Here is a 25,950-nt window from a genome sequence, read left to right on the forward strand (position 1 = left end):
ATACATACATGTTGTACAGAGCATTACCTCTATCGCCACCATTGCAGCATCCTACACGACACCATATACGATCATGTGTTGACTGGGTTTGATAGGGCCTGCTTATAGGCACATGCTGCTTTTTGTAGATGTTCAACAGAGACCACTGGCAAACCCCACTACATCCTAGGCAGGCCACCTAACTCGCAGTGGCCATGAGGAGGGGTCGTCAAGCCCTTGGACATAGTCACTGCTGCCCTTTTTAAATTAATATTTACCATTACTGCTTTAAAAACAACGAATTATTGTATACTGCATCAATAAAATGATTTTAAGGGGAATTTAAGGTTAAACAATCTTAAAAACTTTTTAAATATGAACTTTCAATACAAACATTCAGAAATTTCTTCTCGAATATCACAGACAAAAGCTCATTCAAAAAAGAATGTTTCAATAAATTCAGTCAGTTCTTTTTCATAGATAGACGGAAAAAAATCACAGAAATAAGATCTCAATTCTTTTTCATTGCTTGAGATGAGATGAAGTCCATGAGCAGCAACCCTAAGAGTAATGGTCGAACGAATATAGAACGACTTCATAAATCGATTTTAGATGCCCTATCTATTTACTACTGAATTTCTTATGGCCAATGAATTAAATTATATAAACTCAACTCAACGACATAATTTTACCGGCTCCGGATCTCAGTAATACAGGAAATACAAATACAAGGAAATACAGTAGGAGATTGGCCGGCTGAAGAACAACAAAGCCCCTGAGGTTGACCAACTACCAGGAGAGCTATTTAAACACGGTGGTGAGGCACTGGCTAGAGCGCTTCACTGGGTCATTACCAAGATTTGGGAGGAGAAAGTTTTGCCGCAGGAGTGGATGGAAGATGTCGTGTGTCCCATCCACAAAAAGGGTGATAAGCTGGATTGTACTAACTACCACGCAATCACATTGCTGAACGCCACCTACAAGGTACTCTTCCTAATGTTATGCCGTCGACTAGCATCTATTACAGGGGAGTTCGTCGGGCAGTACCAGGCGGGTTTTGTGGGCGAACGCTCCACCAGGCACGGTGGTACTTGGCGAATGGCGAACTCTCGGACCAGGTGTTCGCCATTCGCCAAGTACTGCAGAAATGCCGCGAATGCAACGTGCCCACGTGCGATGGATCGGGTGATGTGCGTAGTTCGAGTTTCAGGGGCATTCTCGAGCCTCTGCGGGTTTCGAAGGGGCTCGTCTTTCGTCTTTCGTGTCTGCTATTCAACATCGCTTTGGAAGGGGTAATACGAAGAGCAGGGATTAACACGAGTGGTACAATTGGTACAAGCCGACGACATAGATATTATGGCACGTAACTTTGAGAAGATGAAGGAAGCCTAGATGATAAAGTGGATCTATACTCCCATTATTCGTCCAAAACTGACATATGCTGCTCTTGTATGGTAGCCAAAAACAAAAGAGGCTACTGCACAGAAGAGGCTGACAAAACTGCAAAGGTTTTTTTCCTGTTCGGGCGTGCAACTTTCTTTTTTTTTCTTCCTCAGCAATGGAGGGGGAATCTGCTCAACAGACATCCTGGGTTGATCAGGAAGTGCGGGGTTAGGGATCACCGAGGGAGGCAGGACTACATCCCCGACCCGCTAAACCGTTTCCATTGCCGCCAAGCCCATAGTTCCTTCGGTACAACCAGAAAGTAATGCTTCAAAGGGGGGCCAGTGCACAACGCACCCTCGAGGTTAGCTGTCCTTGCAGCACCGAACATCCTAACTCGCTTTTTTAGAAGAACACCATGGTATCGTGCCAGCACGTTGCCGGCTTTCCAGTTGGCCTTACCACGCCCTATGTCCTCGGAAGGTGGGAACTGCGACCAATTATTAGATCTATTGTAGCGTTACCCGTATCCTTAGTGTTTAAGTGCATGTCGAATTACTCCAGTGCTATTGAGAAGCAATGCAGTATCGGTTTCGATACAGCTGTTGTTTTGTTTTCTCAAGACCAACATGACAAGGTCCCGCTATGTAGACCCTTCATAGAGAGCAATCCCATTGAAGGCGCGCCCCTTATCAATAGGAATTCAATCCTGTCTTGAGAAAACAGAACAGTAATATTGTTTTTGGCCATGCATTGGAGCCCTAGTCGCATCCTTGTCTTGCTTCTAGAATATCACCAGTAAAACTCTTAAAACCCAGGATTTAGCTCTGTCTACAAGACCATTTCAAGCAAGAGAATTTGTTCAGTAATAAGAACTTCTGTGTGTTCCCTCACTACCATTGTTCACCAGTTCAAAAAGAGTTAGTACGTATTTAAACCCCTAACTCGATTTTTTCCAGCAGTTAGTTCAGCCTAGGACCGGGTACCGAGGTTTTTTAACTAATTGCTTGAAAAGTTGTTTCCGCTGCATACAGTTTAGACTCAAACAAGAAGAATTCGAGTCTTTCAACTGTCTGCAAGGTAACATTAATTATGTTTTATTTCTAAGACTGCTGTTGGTAGCGGGGACTAAACACGATAAATCCTTATTTACCACAACTTATTGCCCTAGCTAGAAAAATGGATTAAGCTAGCTCTGTTTGGTAGATCTTACACCGCAACACACTACGTCAAAGTGATCTACCGTGTTACGGGAAACCTGCAAAGGTTAGTGTCCATTGCTATAACGGGAGTGATGCGTAGCACCCCTTCAAAATCGTTAGATGCAATTCTTAATCTGTTACCACTGTATGAATTCGTGCAGTTAGAAGCAGAAAAGAATATGCAAAAACTTAAACGATTGAAGTTATTCAAGTCAGGCGATTTAGTGGGCCACTAGAGTATCTCACAAAATATTTGATATGGGCCAGTGATGAATATGAATGGAGACTGGACGAAACCTGTGAAGAACTATGACATTCCTTACAACATAATGAAATGTGCTAATATCTGTGTAGAAAGGAAATATAGATATGCAAATAAAGCATTGAGTAGCACGTGTGCTAGGTTAGTGTGTAAATGCATTCTCCCTTGTAAAAAAAAAAGATCTGTACTGGGTTCCAGTACACTGTGGCATTGGAGGTAATGAAAAGGCAGACGAGCTTGCGAAACGAGGTTCAAACACACAGTCTATTGACCCAGAACCTTTCTGCGGTATATCATACTGTACCATAAAAATGGAATTAAAATCCTGGAAAGCACAAAGGTTGATGACCAACTGGTTGGTTGCCGAAAAGTGTGCTCAATCAGCTCTTTGCACCTTTACTGGCCTAATAACTGGACACTGGCCGAGCAGATATCACTTGAAAAATATTGGACAGATTCAGAATGATATCTGTTGTTTCTGTAACATGGAACGTGAAATCTCGGATCTGCTTTGCGGTTGTGATGCATTGTACAAGGGTAGATCTAAATTTCTAAATAGTGGCTTATGCAACCAGGTGAAGCGAAGCCGCGTCCTCTCTGGAGTGGCCTCAGCCATCTCCAGCTCCTAGGGAATGTGATATTGTCGGTGGAGAGAAGAACAAGCTCTACCTTAACTCTAATTTTATTATCTACTTACATACTATATATATACATGATCAGGTAACTATCGAGAGGTAAATATTCATAATTATTTACCTATCGATGAGCTGCCTGGTTTTCATTGTCCTGATCTACCTTGACAGGTAGATGCTTTGAGACAATGTAGTGGTAGATCACCACACAGGAGATATTTGGACTGCAAGTCCTGGAAAGGTAGTGGGTTTTATACTCAATTATATTGCACTGGGAAAATGCGCGTCTTAGGTTGTTTACTTGACAAATGGTGATCAACCTAGAAGATGCGAACACATAGTTAATAGTAATCAGGGGTTTACCACAAAAGTTCAACTCAATGGACGCAGTGGTTCTACACCCCAACAAAAAAAAAGCCCATATCAGACTGAAGAAGGAAGCTAAGCGGTTCAGACTAGTCATCAACACGTCGAAGACGAAATACATGACAGGAAGGGGTTCAAGAGAAGAAAATGTGAGCCACCCATCGCGAGTTTGCATCGGTGGTGACGAAATCGAGGTGGTAGAAGCATTTGTGTACTTGGGCTTACTGGTGACTGCCGAAAATGATACCAGCAGAGAAATTAGGAGACACATAGTGGCTGGAAATCGTACGTACTTTGGACTCCGCAAGACGCTCCGATCAAATAGAATTCGCCGCCGTACCAAACTGACGATCTACAAAACGCTAATTAGACCGGTAGTCCTCTACGGACACGAGACCTGGACGATGCTTGTGGAGGACCAACGCGCACTTGGAGTCTTCGAAAGGAAAGTTCTGCGTATCATCTATGGTGAGATGTAGATGGCGGACGGTACGTGGAGGAGGCGAATGAACCACGAGTTGCATGAGCTGCTGGGAGAACCATCCATCGTTCACACCGCGAAAATCGGACGACTGCGGTGGGCCGGGTACGTAGCCAGAATGTCGGACAGTAACCCGGTGTGAATGGTTCTCGACAACGATCCGACGGGCACAAGAAGGCGAGGTGCGCAGCAGGCAAGGTGGATCGATCAGGTGGAAGATGTCTTGCGGACCCTCCGTAGACTGCTTGTTTGGCGACGTGTAGCCATGGACCGAGCCGAATGGAGAAGACTCTTATATAATTCAAATGATTCAAAAGTACCTATCTCCACAGCTCATTAGATACGAATTAGGTGCATCTGCTACAAACTTGATTGACTTGAGTTATGTGTAAAGGTGAAGTCAAAAGATTTCTCTGCATTTGTACATTATTGCTCGACATTTAATTGTACCATGCACTCTTGAGCTACATATTCTTTTACTGATTTTAGGCCTTGCTCTCCCCCGCCATCAAACAGCAATCCTGATTGCCCTAATTACCAACGCTGATATTTGACGAATAAGACAAATAATCGTTGCTCTGTAGCTTCTGAAGAAGCGCTTGCGCTTCACAGTAGAAAGGAATGGCCTAAAATGCATTCCTGGCGATTTGTGTTTTTTTTTCTAATCGAATGTTTCTATTATAGCTCCGCATTAGATAACCAGCATAACCGATTTGCCACAGAAACATTGAGATACGTGAATTTCCATTCAAACACTAAGGTGTCGTACACTAATTACGTAAGCAATTTTTCTGGGTTTTTCAGCCTTTATTAATAGCTCTATAGCAGGTATCTGGCACCCCCAATCCTACCCACTACGTTTGACAATAGCTAACATCTTTGAGTTTCCCATTGTTCGGTTGAATTTGGGTTTCCTACTGACAATTATATTTTGTAAACATACCACTAATCTATACATTGTTTCCAAAGAGATTTTTCATCATTTTTCAAGAACTTATGCGAAAGTATGTATGCGAGGTGTGCTTTAAATAAATTCTAATATTTCAATTGGCAAGCGCACTACTACGCCAAAATATCATGATTTTTAAAACATATTTTCAATGGCAGGTTTTCGACGACTATGATTACGCCTTCGTATAATTAATGGATGATTTCGATGTTGGCATCAAAAACATGGACGCTTCGCAGCAGACCCCTGCTCCATAGCTTGCAACTTTCGCAGAGGTGACAATTCCATGGCTCTTCGAAGGTCGGTGGCTGAGCTCCTCAACAGATATTTTCATAACATTTGGAAACATTATTATTATAATTGTTTTTATTTAAGAGGATTTCAGCGCTTGGCTGGCTCACCTCTGGAAAACCTGGAACCATTACGGCAAGTCTCCTTGCCGGAGTTTGATATCAGGGCCAGCGTTTCACGTCATTCCCCAACAGAAGTTTTTCGGGCATTTTTGGTTTACTCCAAGGCTATAAGTCCCAACCCCTCCGCAGTGATCCGGCAGCCTGGGAACCTCAACTCGGGTTCTAAGTCCCTCGCAACATCAGCAATCGATTTCATTCAGGTCAGCCGATGGGGCCTCGCATTTTCCCAATCCCATTTCTGTCGCCTCATCTGCACTGCCACAAATTCCCTGGTCTTTTACTGCAGCAATGCAAGAATGAAAATGCTGCTTTCAACAATTCCACAGCTCTAAAGATGATATTCAGCTTTCTGATTTCGTTTAATTTATTTCTCGGCGTTCTGTATAGCTGGACCAACCGTCAGATAAATTTAAACAATTTCGGAGATTAATTTCTGAACTCCGTTCTGAAGTCTTATGACCAGAAGGAACAAGAGGCTTGATCACGACAATTGAGGTAAGTTTCCTGCATCAAGCCGTTTCAATTGTCTCCGAAGAGCAGCGCACTCAACGACGCTTGGGCCTGAATTAATGCTACCAAAGTTTACCTGGATTTCCCTCACTACTTTCTTAGAGTTGGAGTTTCAACCATTTTTATTCACTAATAACCAGTTCTACTTAAATTTTAAAGTTTTAGTAGTAAGTTTTAAAATGTTTGTATTACTTTTATTTAATAACAATTTGCCAATGGAAGATCCCGCGGTTTGACCTAAGGGACGCCATCCTGCCCCCTCCCCCTGATAAGTGCCTCTGGCTTTGGTGCTCTTGATGAATGAAGAACATAAGATTTAAAAATTCACATAGGGTAAGTGTACCGATTTATTTAGTCTGATAATAAACAAATAAATAAAGTGTACCGGTTTTGACCACTTTAGTGCCTAATTTGGCCAACCCTGAAAAATGCATATTTTCCAAAAAATATCGATAAGTTTTAACAGTGAATAAAACCCTCGAAAATTGCTTTCTTTTTGGAGTAGCAATAAACTGGCCAATTTAGGAATATGGTCAAAACTGATACTGTTCCCCAAAATAAAGAAAAAAAAAACTAAATGAAAAAACGAATATCTTATTTTGGTAGATGGTACTGGCTTTCTCGTATTTAGCCAAGACACCAACCTTTCCGGTTTGGTTTACCATTTTCTTTATAACTTTTGAACGCAATGGTTAATTTCAATTTCAATAATAATTTTCTATAGCGATCAACAAGACTTCACCACTTTTCGAATGCAACTTGTTGCAAGACAATCGGTTAAGGATTACTTTATGAAAATTACATTTTTTTACTTTTTGTGCACACACGCACAAGCGCACGGACGGACAGACATTTGCTCACTTCATCGAGCTGAGTCGAGCCTTCTATAAAAAGTTCGCTTTCGGAGTGAAATGATAGCCTTTCGGTAACACTTTGTTGTACGAGAAAGACAAAACATTAGAAATGCATATTGGACCTTTCTCCCCTGTGGGGATAGTGCGCGCGTGACTCAGCTTCTTATGACTCTTGAAAGGTAAGCTTGGCTAATATAAGAGTCTAACGTTCCAGTTTTATCGGTAACGATGGCACTCGATTATCTGTGAGAAGCATAGTAATATTTGCTCAATTCTCGTTATACAACGTTGTTAACTATTAATGGTCTATCGTAATAGAAGACAATACAACTACGGTACACCGTGTTGTACCGAAAAGCTGGATGCTCATCTCACGAACAATTCTTATTATTTGAATCAATATGTATTCTTTCTATTAATATTTGCAATGCACTAAAACTACATGTACGAATATTCAGAGATATGCATCTCTGGTCGAGTTACAGAACAATAATTCCACAATAATCAGCAATGATCTCTGATAGTAAAACATTTACATTTAGGTGCGTAAATCATTTGGATGCTAAATCTTCCCTGCCATTCCGGTAGTCTAGGGCTTCCCGGTGACGAGAAACTTGTTTTCAGTTCCAGCTGATGTATCGTTTGCCTGGCTTATGTACCTGTACTCTTATTTATTGACCTTGTGCGGTGGTTCCACAACTAGCGTTACAGACAAAGATTTGTTTAATTTATTTTACATCAATTTACGATATACTTTAAATATTTATTTATTAACTATTTACAGATTGCTAAAAGAATGGAATGTTACCTTGTTCAACGAAGACCCCCGTCACAGTCTCGCTAGCGATCGTTTTTTCGGTTTATGTTGTAGTCTCTTGCCGCAGTGTATTGTCGGCTTCGTAAGAGTGTAGATTGAAGCGTGATCGCGCGTTCGTGCTTTGCTTGATCCCTCAACGATCCAGTGAGTTTTCAATTTGTTCAATTTGTTTTACTGACCTGCTATTGAACGGCTCCAGGCCTGTTTGTTTTGAATAATGAGGGATTTACTAATTCTGATTAGGCCGGCTTGTAGAGATATAACGTCCCTCTTCATGTGAGCTAAATCGTTAATGCTGTGCGTCAAATCAGAATTAGGCGGCTTTTTGTTAATCACTATCTGCATTGCCGAAGGTCACACTCTCCACCATGATTAAGAAACCCAATTCGATTGGGGCTCTACTAGCAACCGAAGAGTTTAGCGAAGCAAATGTTTCCACTTGAGCAGAATTGTTTTGCTCGTTGAACCGTTCAAGGACCTTTGTTTGAGGATTTTCCTTTCGTCTTGCAGAGCTCCAAATGAAGGTGGCTTTTGTGGTAGCGGCAATGGCCGTTGCAGTTGCAACGGCTCAATCGATCGATAAGATATATTTCCCAGAAAATGAAACATCGATTCTGGATTTTGCGAACCGAGCAAGCTTCGACGAAGTGGTAACACCAGATCCGCTAGGGGTAAGCTCCGAATGTTTCTACCATTTGGTAGCGACCATTGGTACCGGTTCTGATGGACAAGCCAGTTAATCTACAATTTTTTTTGTACATTATTTTTACTCCATCGAATAGCCTAATTCGCCGACGCTAGCCCCAATGACATTAACCACAGCCCAAGGAGAAAAATGCACCTGCGTTCCTTATTTTATGTGCAAGCCCGAAGCAGAATTCGCTGATCAAAACAAGTTCAACGAGATCGATGTCAAGTGAGTATTGCGACTGTGATTGCGGGATGAAATATGATTTTTAGGACACCATTAATTAGAAATTAGTAACGATTAGCTTGTTAGCATTACCCAGAAATATTGTAGACCATTGACCAAGACGATTAACAAGATTAGTTTAAAGCTCCGCATCTTCATAAAAATAATGCTGTTTCATGGTTAGCTTGCAAATATTTGAATATTGAATTGCAATATTTGGGAACCGGTTTGCAGCCCACAACAAATGAGTTTTTTCGTATACATTATCACTGTGATAGATACTACAAACATGAGTAATAGAATATCTTGTGAATATCGTACACAATTTTAGTGAATACTAGTTGACCCTGCAGACGTTGTCCTGCATAGTACACAAAAATGGGCGTTATGAGGAAATATTATATAAACCTGTCGGAAACTATAACGAATGTGTAATAGAATATCTGCCGAAGGAATGAAGAAAATCTATCCAGCCGTTTTCGAGTTATGCGGATACGAACACAGACCATTTCATTTTTCAAATTTGAGTTGAGTATGTAAGCGAACTACATATGAATCATTTATTTGAGAAACTGCATATATCCATTTGAAACAATTCCGAGAAATCAACATAAAACTGTTTTTGAACAAAGTGACACCGAATCTTTAGATTTCTGCGATACAAATCCAACACCCGACCCTGGGGTACTGCCAGTTCAAATACTGCAAGTAGTACTCCATAATTGACCTTCAAAATGCGTGTACATTTATTTCCTCAAACGAAAAACGAACAGAATAAGAATTTTTGGACGAGGATTCCAAATATAAAAATATCTCATTTTGGCCAAAAATGTCATATAAGCAGTTTCATAATAGGGTCCATAATAGGGTCTCCACTCTATTTAGCTTTGCAAGCAATGGCCTAGGATTACCAATCCGTAGATGAAGAGTTCAATTTTCGGTCCGATGTAGGATGTTTTCGAATGGGAAACGTTCTCGTGTGTCCATTATTGTGCATATTCAAGCAATGGTGGGCATAAAAGTGGGGCGCAGTTGTATGGAAAACGCAAACTTCACCCAATCAAGTGAGATCAAGGTTTTTCTTAATCGTTTTGGGACCCCAATCAACTGTGCAAAATATGGGCTAGATTGGTTGTGTCCTCGCTTTCCGCGTAGCATTTTAAATTTATATGGAGATTAGTATGCGAAAACTTCAATTTATTGTCAATCACGTGACTCATTACGTTTGCATATACGTAGCCTGAAAGCTGGCAGAATAAACGTTTTTTTTTCATATGGTTTGAGCAATCAATCTTTGAAGCGTTATAACTTTTTTCGTAGACGTCCCAGTAACAGTAATTCTTCGGCAAAGTTTTTCGGCATAAAGCCATTTGTCAAAAAGGTCGTTTGGCATAACGGTCATTTGACATAATAGTTGTGTAATCACCGATTAAAGAACTAATGCACAGTACGTTCAATCTTCTCTTCTACATATAAAAGGACGTCATAAGGTATTATGACTCAAGAAAGGATGGACCGATTTTCAAGATTTCCTCACTGATCGGTTCGTCTTCGGATCAGCTGTGTTTATATGTACTAAGAGTTGATTAGTTTGACAGGAAGAGTTTAAAATTGTCAAAATGCAACGTTTTCATGAGTTCTGAACAAAGTTATCAAGCCCGAACTGAAATCGGGCTAGAGTACGACGCTGCAATCAACAAAATTCTAGAGATTTCTAAAATAAAACCCGAGCGAGATCGGGCAGATCCGCCTAGTTATTAATAATTATTGTCGCTTGAGCATTATAAAAGAGACGCTGTTTAAAAAATGTGCATTAAAGATTGTATTCAATCACTGCTCGAAGGCATAAGGAAAAGGAAAGGAAGGATAAGGAAAAAAATGCATTTGTCCGGCAGAAGGCAAGAGACAATTTGATTCTTTTATTCAATTCAGGCATTTGCTCGGTTCAAGATAAGGGAAGATATGGTTCATACTTTCAAAGGATTCTTTGGCCAGCAGAAGGCAAGAGAGAATATTATTCCTTTATTCTATTCAGGCATTTGCTCGGTTTAAGGCAAGGAAGCATATGGTCGGGTTTCAGCCAGAACGCACCAAGCGGCTTTTTGACTGACTTGTGATATTTTGTTCGTACGGACAACGGAAATCGTTTCATATCAATTCAAGCGTACATTTGCAATAGGATATCCTCATTTATTGGATTGAGGGATATCCGATACGCTTTGCGATCAACTAAATCTGCTAAACGAAAGTTTGGGCAGAAAAATTGGTAATTTTTCGTTGGCCCTTGGTCCGTTTTGGCTGAACCCCAACCATATGATCCCTTCATTTGAAGAATGTGTCTTCCTGACAAACGGCTAGAGAAAATATGGTCCCTTATTTTAATTCGAGCAGTTGCTCGGTTAATGTTAAAGGAAGATGAGATTTCTTCTTTCAAGGGATGAATTTGCCCGGCAGAAGGAAAAAAATTATATGGTTCCTTCATTTAATTCAGGCAGTTGCTTAGTTTAAGGCAAAGGATTATATCACAGACAAACAGACATAACACTCATCAAATTTCTATCGTTCATTAATTTACTGGTCAATTCAAATAATCATTAGTTGGCCAATCGATCACTCGTGGCGTGCGCATCGTTTTTGCTCGAGTTTGACGTTTGCTCACTACCGCACCGTCCGCACCGCCATCTGATTCGTGATTTGTCCAACTAACTAATATCAATAGATGTCGTTAGTGTTTGAACGACAATGAATTTGATGAGTAAATGTTCAAAGTGTCATGTCTGTTTGTCTGTGATTATATCTAGAGCAGCGGTTCTCAACCTGGGGTACCTTCACTGGCCCCAGGGGGTACCTCGGACAAAAATGCGTAATGGCGGATATATTACAAATATTATTCAATCCGATTAAAAAAGTTTTGATAATTGTGTATTTTTTTATTTCAAAACTTTGTCTTGAACATATTTATGGCGATCAGTTAATTAAAGCCAATTGAATCATGCCCTTTACAATCAACCCAGTGTATAAGGTCTCTGGGACAAAACATCAAAAGGACAAATTGTCGAAAAAACAAATTTAAAAAATCTTTAATGTCTACCTGATCAAGACAAAATGTTGAATAAAGTGTCAAAATATGCTTCTGAAAATAAATCTAGAATCTAAAGCTTCGGAAGCCTTAATTCGATAGATATAACAATCAGTGGTGCGAATTCTCAATCTCAGTGACTGAAATTTGTTGAAATTGATACCATATCCTCTTCACACTCACTTCCTAACAGTGAAAACTGAAAATGGTTAGCAGCAACAATCAAAGAAAGAGTAAACAAAAGACATCTCTTCTCATTGCACACGCAGCCCGCAGTGACAGTCCATTCAGTTCACTCGCTGCTGCGTGAATGCGACGGCCCTATATAAATGCATGGGTGAATACTATCACTTGAAAGACAATGACAGGAGATTTGTGCCGAATGATCATCAGCTTCAGCCCGCTGTTGGCAAACCGAGTAAGCTAATCTACTCCTGCTTTGTCTTACTGACTGAAAGACACCGTCATAGGCGAAGAGGAACAGAGAAAAATACAAAACAAAAGAATCACACTCAGCAGGCATTGTTGATAAATTGCACCACTGATAACAATAGCTTCATTGCACGAGACTTTTAAGCCTCCTTCTAAGTGTCTCGGAAGCCTACTTCCATGCATTAGCATTAGCATTAGCATTGAGCATTTCGCACAAATTCGTAGGTGGTACACAACCCCCGAACAACTTGACATTTAGCCTTAGTTTCGCGTACCCACTTGGAAATCGCAGATGGCGCTTCGAAACATAAACAATGGGTCCATCCTACGCCACCGTCACACTTTTTCTCCATAGAAGTCATGTTTTTTGTTTCGTCATTTGTTGTCTCCAAATAACAGACAGGATCCTCATTTGAATAGGGCAGATTTTTAATTACGAAGTAAATATAAGAAAATAAAATGAACAAAGAGGAAAACAAATAATGTTTCTATTATTCGTTCGTTTACTTATTATGCTCAAGTGCATTAAGCGCAACGGAGCCAAAACCATTATTCATTGTTTTACAATTTTGCAGCTTGATGCTCAAATAAGGATTAGATAATCAAGAGAACAGTAAAACTGACTGAAAAAAAAATCGAAATTCCTCTATGACAAGGCAGTTTCATTTTAATTCACAAAATTACGCACAATATTTTTCATTTGGAATTTTGTGTTTAATTTTGTGCTTTGAAAAATATTCACAGGGACTTATCCTGATTTGCTTGGCATGTATCAACTTGCTCTCATCGAGGAATAATGTCCCACTAATTTTCAGTTCTTAACCACTATACCAGGATACTTACAATCCTGTTCTATTTTACAGGATTCGCCAATGCGTTCAGTATCTATTTTTAAAATTAATAGCGAGAATCTGTCTTTTGCGCTAGAATTCCGCTGGTGTTACTGTTACATCTTCTGTGTTCATTCTTCCAACTTTCTTAATTACTACATGGAATGCTTGTAGAATAGATTGAATGTATCCGAGGACAAAAAAACTGAATTAAAAGAGACCTTTTTGAACTATTTTAGTATCCGCACTCCTGACTGTCGGTGAAGGCGCTGACCAATTCCCACCCCTCAGACCCATTGTCACCCCCGACGGTGGTACTCCATATTAAAATGTCTGTATTCCAAAGCTAATATAAAATTGTCTGCCTCCAAAATTTGAATAAATTTTCAAGTTAGGCGACATTCCCGCTGAACGATAAACCGATAAACCGTTATCCGAGAAAATGAACCCACCAGAAATGTTTGAGTAATCCTCCCCAACAACCTTAAGGCGGTCATCTTAATACTCAGCTACGGAAGCCCCATTCTCCTTTGATTAATTCAAGTTTAGATTGATTTTCATTTAATATTTTTCTGCATTGCACATCAATTCCATTTTCGCCCTATTCGTGAAATGATTCGATTAATCTCGAGTTTGACAGGACCACCAGGACCAAAATTTCGGGGTGCCACGGGAGGTTTTTGGATTGTTACTGTTGAAGGTTTAACAGTAGGAATCGTTCTGGCAGAACGTGAAACACAGAAAGAACTAAGATAGAAATACAAAGTAGGAAAGGGACGAGCCTGGAATTGAACCCACGACCCCCTGCCTATAAGGCAGAAGCGGTAGCCACTAGACCACCGAGCTCGTCTCTCGGAAGCCTACTTCCATGCAGCTCGAAAGTTTCAAGAAGCTCCGAATGGTCATTCAAAAAAAAAATTAATCTTTATTTAGGATATTTTTTAATTTATAATATTAAGTTTAACACCAGCCTACTATCAAGAGGCTCCGAAGCCGCTTTTTAAGATGCTCCGAATTCGCCTATCAAGAGGCTCGGATGTCTCGTTTCGAGAGACTCGGAAACCTCCTTTCAAGAGGCCTCGAAAGCCTCCTTTCAAGAGGCCTCGAAAGCCTCCTTTCAAGAGGCCTCGAAAGCCTCCTTTCAAGAGGCTCGGAAGCCTCCTTTCAAGAGGCTCGGAAGCCTCCTTTCAAGAGGCTCGGAAGCCTCCTTTCAAGAGGCTCGGAAGCCTCCTTTCAAGAGGCTCGGAAGCCTCCTTTCAAGAGGCTCGGAAGCCTCCTTTCAAGAGGCTCGGAAGCCTCCTTTCAAGAGGCTCGGAAGCCTCCTTTCAAGAGGCTCGGAAGCCTCCTTTCAAGAGGCTCGGAAGCCTCCTTTCAAGAGGCTCGGAAGCCTCCTTTCAAGAGGCTCGGAAGCCTCCTTTCAAGAGGCTCGGAAGCCTCCTTTCAAAAGGCTCGGAAGCCTCAAAAAGTCCTCAAAGTATTGTAGGTAGCATGCTGTATGCACTCAATTTTAATCGGAAAGTTTTACCGAAAAATTAAAATTTGAAACAACTTTTTGGTGAGCTTTATATCTCGGTAGTTTTCAAACCGCACCAAGTGGCTTTTTAGATGACTTGTGATATTACAAAGAAAACGGAGATCATTTCGTACATTTGTTGGAGAAAATCCCAAGTTGCGGGGGTTGAGGAATATCCAATGAGATTTGTTATCAATTAAATCTGCTAAACGAAAACTTGGACTGAAAAAAAAATAATACTTTTTAAGGTGCGTGTGATTTGGCAGAACCCCGGCCACATATTTTATGAGTTATTCTTATTTTCATTCACGATTAAAAGAAGGGGGTACCTCGATGAATGCAAAAGCTCGAAGGAGTACTTCTCAGGAAAAAAGGTTGAGAACCGCTGATCTAGACCAACATTTGAAACGGGCGTAATAGCCAAAATTTATTCCTTCTGATTTTTCGTCTACATATATAGCTAGACGAGAAATCAGAATGGTCTAGATATGATCACTTCTTAAAAAAAATGTATTTGCCCGGCAGAAGGCAGTAGAGGACATAATTCCTTTTTCCATATCACGCATTTGCTTGGTTTAAGGTCAAGGAATATATGATCCTTTCTTTCAAATGATGCATTGCCCGGGAAGGTAAGAACCGATATGGTTCCTTCTTTAAGGAAAAATATGATCCCGGTTTAAGGCAATCGAAGATACAAAGCAGGATTTTTTAAAAGCAAAGGGAGTAATCTTTTTAAGAAAGCATGCAGCAGTCCTGTCTAAGTAGAGAACATATGATAGAAGGCTTGAGGTTCCATAAGGTTATAAGGGAGATCCCCCAGCGCCGGACTCCTCTTAATACCGGACACTTCCCAAAACGGCACTTGCTGAGATCCCTCACCCATCTTATTTATTACAAAGGGAAGCTATTTAAAATTCCTTATCCTGCATGTAATATCAGATTCTTCTGTTGTAAACTTTGTACAAAATTTAAAATTGACCAAAAATGCTCAAAACTGCTGATGTTTCGCCTTACTTTAGAAGATTCGAATCAACCATACTGAAAAAAATGGGCAGCAGGAACTATGTCCAAGGGCTTGATGATCGCTCCTCACTGAGTCCTCAGACCAACTGCGAGCTATGGTGCCTGCCTAGGATGTGGTTGGTTTCGACAGTGGGCTCTGTTGAACTTCTATAAAAAGCTGCATGTATCCGCAAGCAGGTTTCGCCGTGTGCCGCTCAAAGCACACAAGCCCAATTCCTGGTGTTAGGTTGGACCCCAAACAGACCTGACACAACGACCCTTCGACGAGACAGGAGGTTTACGCAGGCCCAACAAGCCGCCTTCAAAACCAATCATTACGAACAACTTTAACGAGTTTGTAGTGTGTGTCCTTCCGGAGGTCCTTCGTAGCTTAGTTGGTTAAAGCACCAGTCTAGCGTACTGAGGGTCGTAGGTTCGAGTCCCATCGAAGGGAATGTGGTTACCTCTAATACATTTTTCAAATCAATATCTTCCACATAACGTGCTTATTCATTATTCACCTATGAGTTTTCAGAACATTGTAAATTAAAAACCTATGTTTGAATGAAACGTTTAGTTGTGCAGTGGAAAGGGTAATTGAAAGATATGCAATTTTAGTAAATTATTTTCCAATTTTTCTCCGTCTGTTGGTTTTACACTAACGGTTCGGTTCGGTGATCTCCCTTTAAACCCTAAAAATAGCCCCGCGCGTTACATAACATAGAAGATAATACGACTTGATACAATCGGCAACGACCCAGGCGACGAATAAAGGATCACAATTGGAAGCTGGGAACATGGAACTGCAAGTCACTAGGTTTCGCAGGTTGCGACAGGATATTTAAGCTACCATGGATTACATCTCCACAACATCCACGTTGTAGCGCTGCAGGAAATCTGCTGGACAGAACAGAAAGTGTGGAAAAGCGGGCATCCAGCGGCTACTTTCTATCAAAGCTGTGGTACCGCCAACGAGCTGGAAACCGACTTCATAGTGCTGGGCAAGATGCGCCAACAAGTGATTGGATGGCACGCAAGGATGTGCAAGCTGAGGATAGAAGGCCGTTTCTTCAACTTTGGCATCATCAACGTGCACTCCCACACGAAAGGAGACCCGACAACGTGGAAGAAGCGTTCTATGTAGACCTGTGCGCCGCCGCGCCACGCCACCGCCGCCGACCCTTATTGACGTACGCCGACGCCGGTCAAGGTGTCGGCGGCGCGCCATACGCCGGTTGGCTCCACGCCGCCGAATTTCGTATTTCACGCCGATGTTTGGTTAACACAAAAATCACATTATGCAGTGCGTTTGCATCTGCCGAACCCAGGCAACCTATCAAGCATTAATTAAATAGCTATTATACCTTTAACAAAATTGTTTACTTTTATCCCTGTCACTTTAACTCGCATTGGCGTGTTACATGTTAGGTCATCCAAAAACTTCTTGGCTACAAATCTACAAATCAATGAGCGTGGTGATTAACTTCTAATCTTATATGTAGCTTCATGTGCAATAAACTCATTCTGGTCGCATTGGGTGGTCCATCATCTTTTTAAAGGTTGGAATGTTACATATCTTAATTGGTCCAGTGCTTATACACTCAGTTTTTATTTATACAGCTCGGCAAATTCCACACAGTTGTTAACCCAGCAAAATAAAAACTGATATCCCAGCAAAAATAACGTTTGTTAGCTGGTTTTCGACGAATAATTTGCTGATTTTCAGCAATTTTGACAGAAATCTCCGCAAAAAACACGTTTGCTGGGGCTCGGCTGATCGAATCTCGGTAAAAGTTCAAAAATTGCTGAGATCCCGGAAAAAAAATTAAATGTGTACAAACGCGGCTACAAATTAACAGCATAATGAATGTTGGATATGGATTCCCAGTCTGGTATGATTTTTTTTTTGCTTCCCTGGGCATGGAGTATCATTGTGTTAGCCTCATGATATGCGAATGCAAAATTGATCTTTTGGCTTTTGGAGCTGAGCACAACCAACAAATTGAACATTTCCTTCACTCTTCCTTGTAATTGCTAGAATTGTTTAAAAAAAATGTTTCGATTTATTTCGATAAACAATTTCAAAAGAAATTTCTTGGTTTTCTTGAAATAATTTCCAGGAAGTCCTGGAGGAAGTTCTGAAGGAATATGCGAGGAAAATTCTTAGAGCCTTGAGGAATTTCTGAATTTATCTCTGTTGTAATTTCTGAAGGATTTTCTGAAGGAATCTCTGTAGAAAATCATGAAAGAACTCTACTAGGGATGTCCAAAGAAATTGTTTAAGAAATTTAAGTATGTCAGAAATTCCTATGGGAGATCCTTTGGAAATTGCTCTAGGAATTCGTACGTAGATATCTTAAAATTCGTCCTACAGTTTTGGAAGGAAATGGTGTTGGAAATTCCGAAGGAATTACTAGATTAATTTCCGAGGGAATGGAATGTCTTATGAAATACCTGGAAAAATTCCAGTGGAATCGTTAAAATAATTTCCGAATGAATTTTGTAGAATTTTTTAAAAGTATGTATGTATGTATGTGGTTATACATCACCCTGGCTTGAGTCTTGCTCTGCTTGCGGCTCCACCCAATAGCACAATCGAATTTAATTATCATTCTGCTTTCAATGCACTTCTGTGCGAAGGGCAAGAAACGGAGGTGCCGGACCCGTAGCCAGAGACACTTACGCGAAGCCCGCGGGATAGAGAGAATCTCCTTTCAGCAATGAAATCCAACATATTAATAAATAGATTCGCAATCCTTTTTGAGCTTTCTGAGGGATGGCTTCTTTGAAGATGGGTACGTCGAGTCCATTACAACTGTGGGGAAGTGCACCCATGTAGATGAGTAGAAATTATTAAAAGTATTCCAAAAAAGAATTTCTAAGGGAACTCTTTATGGAATGGTCAGCATGAATCTTATATGAATTTTTGAAGGAATTTCCAGAAGAATTCCTTAAGAAATTTCTAAGGGTCCTAAGCAGTTCCGAAGCAATTCCTAGGGAAATTTAAAAGAACAACCTGGTTTTATTTGTGGAGTTTTTTAAATGACTTCTTGAAGAAATTCATGATCGGATTACTGTCGGAGTTTTTAAAGGTATTTTAGAATGAGTTTCTTGATGACTTACCGAATTAACTCCTGAATATTTTTCCTAGGGAATCACTTAAGGCATTTATGAAAAAAAAATCTGTGGAAATTTTCGAAGGAACTCGTGCAGGAAATTCCCAAAGAATTCTTGAGAATATCCGAATATCTGTAATCTCGTTATTTTGGGAGTTGTTCTTGGCATGTAGTCTTGATTCTAGACTGAGCCAAAACTGAGTTTGTTTTACTACTGTCCGGACTTTCGAAGAAATTCCTGGAGAACTAGGCTAAATGTACCAGTTGTGGCTATAGCACCAGTTGTCGCACTAGTGCTTTATATGCCAAATGGCCAATCAAATCACCGCAAACCAAGTTCATATCGATAAAGCATATTCATATGATACGATAAAACCTTTGATTTCCTCCAAAACAAGCAAAGCATAATTGTAAAAATTGATTTTGCTTATTTTTTGGCGTCCTTTGCACCAGTTGTCGCACTAGTGTTCCCTATTTGGCCAATCCCATAAGAAAACAATGGGATTTGCCAAATAAGAATAGTGTCACAACTGGTGCATGCGTTCCTATTATGGATTAATCAATTTTGATGATTATAACACATTTTATTGTGGTTTTCACAGCTGTTCTAAGGAGCATGAAATAAAACCTTTCGCTTGATATATAAAGTCCACCCACATTAGCATTAGCATTAGCATTAGCATTGAGCAATTCGCACAAATTCGTAGGTGGTACAAGCCAAGACTATTGTATGAGAGTTGCATCACTTTCATCCGTTACCACAGATATTGATTTGGGACTAATCAATATCTCTTAGATGGGAGCAATGCACTTTCCAATAGTCGAGATCTGTCCTGGCCACGTCCTTGCGAATGCTGAGGAAGGGGAAGGATAGTTTGTTGAACACCTACTTAAGAAAGATGCAGAGAACTCTACGACCTCTCATAGATGCCACGGGAGGTTTTGGGATTGTGTGGAAGGTTATAACAGTAGGAATCGTTTTGGTAGAACGTGAAACACGAAAAGAACTAAGATAGAAATACAAAGTAGGAAAGGGACGAGCCTGGAATTGAACCCACGACCTCCTGCTTATAAGGCAGAAGCGGTAGCCACTAGACCACCGAGCTCCTCATATAAAGTCCACCCACATGCCTTTTACTTATTTAAAAAAAAATAGTTGATCTTATGTATGGCGACAATTGGTACACCCACCCTATAGGAATTTCTGTGTACATACCAATAGCTTTTTGTCCGGTAAATCCATTAAACATTTCTTCGTAAATTTCTTTCAGAATTCTTTCGGATATTCCTTCAGAAATTCATTTATTTATTTTTATTCTTTATTATAGAGTTGATGTGATACTTATATGACTGAAAGAGCCGATAATAGTCAAACAAAATTTAATATAGAGCTTTTCAGCCCTTGTTCACCTCTTAGAAATTCATTTAAAAATACTGTTAGAAAATCTTCTAACTTTCGGTTATTCTTTCAAGAATTGAATCGGAAATTCCTCCAGGAGTTAATTTTTTTTCAGAAATTCTTCCAGGTGGTCCATAGGAAATTCCTTCAATAAACTATACAAAATTCATACAAGAATAATTCCGGAAAGAATTCTCATTTGGAGGAATTTATAAAGGAATTTTCGAAGAAATTTCGAAGTTCTACAGGAATTTCTGGAAGAGTTGCTAAAGGAATTTCCGGAAGAATGTTCGAAGGAATTCCTATAGGAAATTCAGAAAGAATTCCTGGAGAAAGTTCTAAATAAATTCCACAGGGAAATTTCGAAAGAATGCCAAAAATATCTTCTTAGAGTTTCCGAAGAAATTCTTTAAGATATTACTGGAAGAATTTCTATTAGAAATTCCTAAAAGAAATTCTTAAAGGAATTAAAAAAAAAACTAAATCAAATTCCGAAGGCTTTCTCCTAAAGGGATTTCTGGATGTATTCCTCAAACAGTGTCCGTAGGTATTCCGACGGAAATTCATGAAGGATTTTCCATCGGTATTTTCTAAAGAATTCTTAACCCTCGAGGACTCGCGCCGTTGTAAAAAGTACAACACTACATAAAAAAGCTCGCTTGTCGTACTCAACGGAGGCGAAACTACATGAGTGATTCAGGACATGAGCGAGTCCCGGAAGGTTAAAGGAATTCCTAAAAAAGTTTTCGAATGAATTTCCGAAGAAATTCCCAAAAGATTCTGTAAAGGAATTTCCGAAGCAATCCCTAAAGTAATTTCCAAGGAAATTTCTGAAGGAGCTTTTGATGAAATTTTGGGTAGAATTTTCGAAGCAATACCCGAATAAATTTTCAAGGGAATTCTTGGAGAAAGTTCTGAAGGAATTCATAGGGTAATTCTAAATAAGTTCACCGAATTCTTTTTTCGATTTTTCTGAGGAATATATTGAGGAATTTCCAAACGAATATCTGGATTTATATCTGAAGTACTTTCCACTGAATTTATGTGCTGTGATGCGGCAATATCCTAGTGGAGGATGTAATGTAAACTTTTGCTGTGGAGATACAAGCTATAAGCATGTTCACCCGACTTATAGGGTGTAGCAATCAATTGTACAAAAACCTAAAATACAATAAAAGCATGATAGGCCTTGCTGCGTGATTTTTTTTTCTCAGCTTAAAATCATTCACGCCGATTCACGCCGCCGCCGCCGCCGAACATTGCTTATGGCGTGACGCCGCCGACGCCGCCGCCGCCGGTGTAAAAATGGCCTTACGCCGCCGCCGTTCACAAATACTTCGGCGCACAGGTCTAGTTCTATGCACAGCTGGAGCAGACATACGATGGATGCCCACTGCGGGACCTAAAAATTGTCATTGGCGAAATGAACGCTTAAGCAGGCAGGGAGGAAATGCATAGACCGGTTATCGGACCGGATAGTCTGCATACCGTATCAAACGACAACGGCTAACAATTCATAAACTTTGCAGCCTTCCACGAAATGGTAGTCCGAAGCACTTCCTTCACCCGCAAGAATATCCACAAGGCCACATGGAAAACCATATCGACCACGTTTTAATAGATGGTATATGCTTCTCCGACATCACGAATGTCCGCACTTACTGAAAAATTCGTATACCTACTTGGGCTCACTGGTGATCGACAGATCAAAAATAAAACCCGAGCGAGATCGAACAGGTTTGCCTAATTTGGTATATAAATCTCTATTTTACTTATTTCTGAGGGTGTATCTTGAACTTCTGTTTATGATCCACTCCACACTGGGACTAGGACATAAAAAATGTACGCTTCGAAGCAAATTTCTTTATATCTATTCCATTTTTAGATGCTTTGTCTGATTATTGATTTCATAAACGTTGGTTCTTCATTCTTTCTCTGGTTCATAATCTGAAAACCGGGAAGGGACCCCTGTTAGCAATGTTGTTACTTCATTATTGAAAGGTTACGGTGATAATAAATATGTCGTCATTTCAGCTACAATCCGGAAAGCTGCCAAGATGTTCTGGATGTATGCTGTCGGGCTGCAGATTCATTGGTGGTTCCCATGAATAATACACCGGGAGTAGTCTCAAACCGAAAACCTACTGGATGTGGTCTCAGAAACATTGGTGGTATAGATTTCACGCTTACTGGAAATTTCGTAAGTTCTCTAAATTTCGCCCAACTTTATTATGTACCTTTACCTTTGTTTGAGTTTCGTTCTAGAATAATGAAGCTGGCTTCGGTGAATTCCCTTGGACTGTTGCCATTATCAAAACTTCCGACGGCTCTAGCCATTGTGGAGGTTCGTTAATCCATCCCAACCTGGTACTTACGGGAGCGCACTGCGTCCAAGGCTACCGCAGAGGAGATCTTAAAATTCGAGCCGGCGAATGGGACACGCAAACGACGAAGGAACGGTTACCTTTCCAGGAACGAACGGTTATCCGTGTCAATAGCCACCCCGATTACAATCCAAGAACATTGGCTTCGGATGTGGCCGTCTTGGAATTGGAAAGTCCCATAACCTTAGCTGACCACATCAATGTGGTATGCCTGCCCCCTAATAACTACGATACCCGGCGATCCGACTGCTTTGCTAGTGGTTGGGGAAAGAACCAATTTGGTAAAGCGGGCCGTTACAGCGTGATCATGAAAAAGGTCCCTCTTCCCTTGGTGGAATCGTCAACCTGCGAACGCCAACTGCAAGCGACACGTCTAACGTCCCGATTCCGGTTGCATCAAACGTTCATCTGCGCTGGAGGTGAGCCCGGTGTCGACACGTGTGAAGGAGATGGCGGTGCTCCGCTGGTGTGTCCGATTGGCCCTGCTAATGAGAACCGATATACCCAGATGGGAATGGTGGCCTGGGGAATCGGATGCCACGGTAAAGTCCCAGCAGTTTATTCTAATGTGATGAGATTCCGATCTTGGATCGACAATGTGGTGAGAACGCTTGGCTTCGATGTGTCCGTTTACGATGCCACGCAATCGCAGTTCTCCGCACTGTTCGCATAACTACGCTGAATATTTGATATGCTTTAAATAAACGAATAAAGACTTACGCATGTTGGGCTTATTGTATTCGAAATAAATGGGAAAGATTATGTTTAAGATTAGATCTGAATGGCAAACCTGTATAGTAGAGTTCAATTATTGCTTCCTTTCGAGCACATTTATAGAGCCCAACTTAATTCACCGAGTAGTGACTGCCTTTATCGCCTTTAGTCAAGAAACCAATCTTATATGGGGCTTATCTGGTTCGATGTACCATTTTCTTCATAACTTTCAAATGCAACGGTAAGGGGGTAGCCAACCCAGGACTGCAAACCTCTTTTACTGTTGGGGCGTATTGAGTTGAACTTTTGTGGTATACCCCTGATTACTATTAACCTTTACGATACCAGCAGACGAAAACGACTAAAAATTATTTTTCAATTTGCTCTCATTTCGTCAATGATCACCCGATTTTAACGAAATAGGCATGGTTGGATCGAAAATTTAATATATTTTCAGGAAATGGCTTGAGGACGTGAATTTTCGTAATGGTTCCGGATTGAGGCCAAAACCCCGTGGGGTACCTATGGTAACCCAGAATGTAATTTTTCCAAGAAACTCACGAAAAATGATTTTGTTCATGAAAAATCTGAATCTAAATGCAATCATATGTTATATTTGAGATTTCAAGGACCCAGCAATTGGTTCCGGGTACATGGCTGCTTGATATCGGTTCCGGTAGGGACCTAAAGTGGACACTTCCGAAATGGATATATTGGAACCGTATAAATACCCAAATGACTTGAATTCATTCGCAAAAGCAAAAGGAGCTCATGCATTATACTTTAAAGTGTGTTTGACCACCTTCAGGTGGCCAACCTGGAGCCGGTTCCGGTGGGAACCCAATGAGGACATTTACGGATTTGATCATATTGGTGTCGTTCGACGGCTTAAATTTCGGGATTTTACTCGAATAAGCGATTCGAACTCATGCCGAATATTTCCAAGTGAATTTGGTCACACTCAGATGGCCAACCTGGAGCCGGTTCCGGTGGGAACCCAATGAGGACAATTACGGATTTGATCATATTGGTGCCGTTCGACGGCTTAAAATTCGGGATTTTCCTCAAACAAGCGACTAGAACTCATGCCGAGTACTTCCAGGGGAGTTTGGTAACCTTTAGGTGGCCAACCTGGACCCGGTTCCGGTGGGAACCCAAAGAGGACATACCGAATTGGGCATATTGGTGCAGTTCAACGGCTTGAAATTTGGTATTTTCCACACATAAGCAAATGGAACTCATGCTGAGTACTTCCAAGTTATTTTGGTCACCTTCAGGTGGCCAACCTGGAGCCGGTTCCGGTGGGAACCCAATGAGGACATTTACGGATTTGATCATATTAGTGTCGTTCGACGGCTTAAACTTCGGGATTTTACTCGAATAAGCGATTCGAACTCATGCCGAATATTTCCAAGTGAATTTGGTCACACTCAGATGGCCAACCTGAAGCCGGTTCCGGTGGGAACCCAATGAGGACAATTACGGATTTGATCATATTGGTGCCGTTCGACGGCTTAAAATTCGGGATTTTCCTCAAACAAGCGACTAGAACTCATGCCGAGTACTTCCAGGGGAGTTTGGTAACCTTTAGGTGGCCAACCTGGACCCAGTTCCGGTGGGAACCCAAAGAGGACATACCGAATTGGGCATATTGGCGCAGTTCAACGGCTGGAATTTTGGTATTTTCCACACATAAGCAAATGGAACTCATGCTGAGTACTTCCAAGTTATTTTGGTCACCTTCAGGTGGCCAACCTGGAGTCGGTTCCGGTGGGATCCCAATGAGGACATTTACGAATTGGATCATATTGGTGCCGTTCAACGGCTTATAATTCGTGTTTTTTCACGAATAAGCGAATGGTGAGTACTTCAAAGTGAGTTTAGTCACAATAAGTTGGCCAACTTGGAGCCGGTTCCGGTGGGAACCTAAGAGGAAATTTACGGAATTGAACATATTGGTGCCGTTCGTCGGCTTAAAATTCGTGATTTCTCATGAATAAGGGATTGGAACTTATTCAGTGTGTTTGTTTTTCTTGACCTGAAACCTTGAATCGTTCCAGTTGATAACCCAATGAGGACATTTTAAAAATCGAACTGTGCGCATATTGAAATGTTATCGGCGGCGACGTGATAGACCATTTTCAGTCAGCGACGGCGGCGCGGCATGGCGAAGTTCCTCCAGGAATTCCTCCAGAAGTTCCTCAAGGATTTTCTCCGGAAGTTCCTCCAGGAATTCCTCCGGAAGTTCCTCCAGGAATTCCTCCGGAAGTTCCTCCAGGAATTCCTCCGGAAGTTCCTCCAGGAATTCCTCCGGAAGTTCCTCCAGGAATCACTCGGAAGTTCCTCCAGGAATTCCTCCGGAAGTTCCTCCAGGAATTCCTCCGGAAGTTCCTCCAGGAATTCCTCCGGAAGTTCCTCCAGGAATTCCTCCGGAAGTTCCTCCAGGAATTCCTCCGGAAGTTCCTCCAGGAATTCCTCCGGAAGATCCTCCAGGAATTCCTCCGGAAGTTCCTCCAGGAATTCCTCCGGAAGTTCCTCCAGGAATTCCTCCGGAAGTTCCTCCAGGAATTCCTCCGGAAGTTCCTCCAGGAATTCCTCCGAAGTTCCTCCAGGAATTCCTCCGGAAGTTCCTCCAGGAATTCCTCCGGAAGTTCCTCCAGGAATTCCTCCGGAAGTTCCTCCAGGAATTCCTCCGGAAGTTCCTCCAGGAATTCCTCCGG

General features: G+C 41.1%; 1 protein-coding gene across 1 annotated transcript; it reads left to right on the forward strand.

Annotated features, from left to right (window-relative positions):
- Positions 1-7,833: 7,833 nt before the first annotated feature.
- On the forward strand, positions 7,834-23,235 carry LOC134220533 (phenoloxidase-activating factor 2). Its single transcript, XM_062699613.1, has 5 exons — positions 7,834-7,992; positions 8,359-8,519; positions 8,631-8,764; positions 22,167-22,332; positions 22,398-23,235. Exons 2-5 carry the CDS (start codon positions 8,367-8,369, stop codon positions 23,187-23,189), a joined length of 1,245 nt encoding a protein of 414 aa, XP_062555597.1. The 5' UTR covers positions 7,834-7,992; positions 8,359-8,366; the 3' UTR covers positions 23,190-23,235.
- Positions 23,236-25,950: the final 2,715 nt, after the last annotated feature.

The sequence above is a fragment of the Armigeres subalbatus genome, chromosome 3 (genome assembly GCF_024139115.2).
Source record: "Armigeres subalbatus isolate Guangzhou_Male chromosome 3, GZ_Asu_2, whole genome shotgun sequence".
Classification (NCBI taxonomy): Eukaryota; Metazoa; Arthropoda; class Insecta; order Diptera; family Culicidae; genus Armigeres; species Armigeres subalbatus.

Excerpts from the sequence above, each read along its gene's own strand:
- LOC134220533 (XM_062699613.1), top strand. The coding sequence starts at position 8,367 with ATGAAGGTGGCTTTTGTGGTAGCGGCAATGGCCGTTGCAGTTGCAACG. Across the intron at positions 8,520-8,630 it reads TAACACCAGATCCGCTAGGG|CCTAATTCGCCGACGCTAGC; the intron begins GTAAGCTCCGAA and ends TCCATCGAATAG. Across the intron at positions 22,333-22,397 it reads TCACGCTTACTGGAAATTTC|AATAATGAAGCTGGCTTCGG; the intron begins GTAAGTTCTCTA and ends GTTTCGTTCTAG.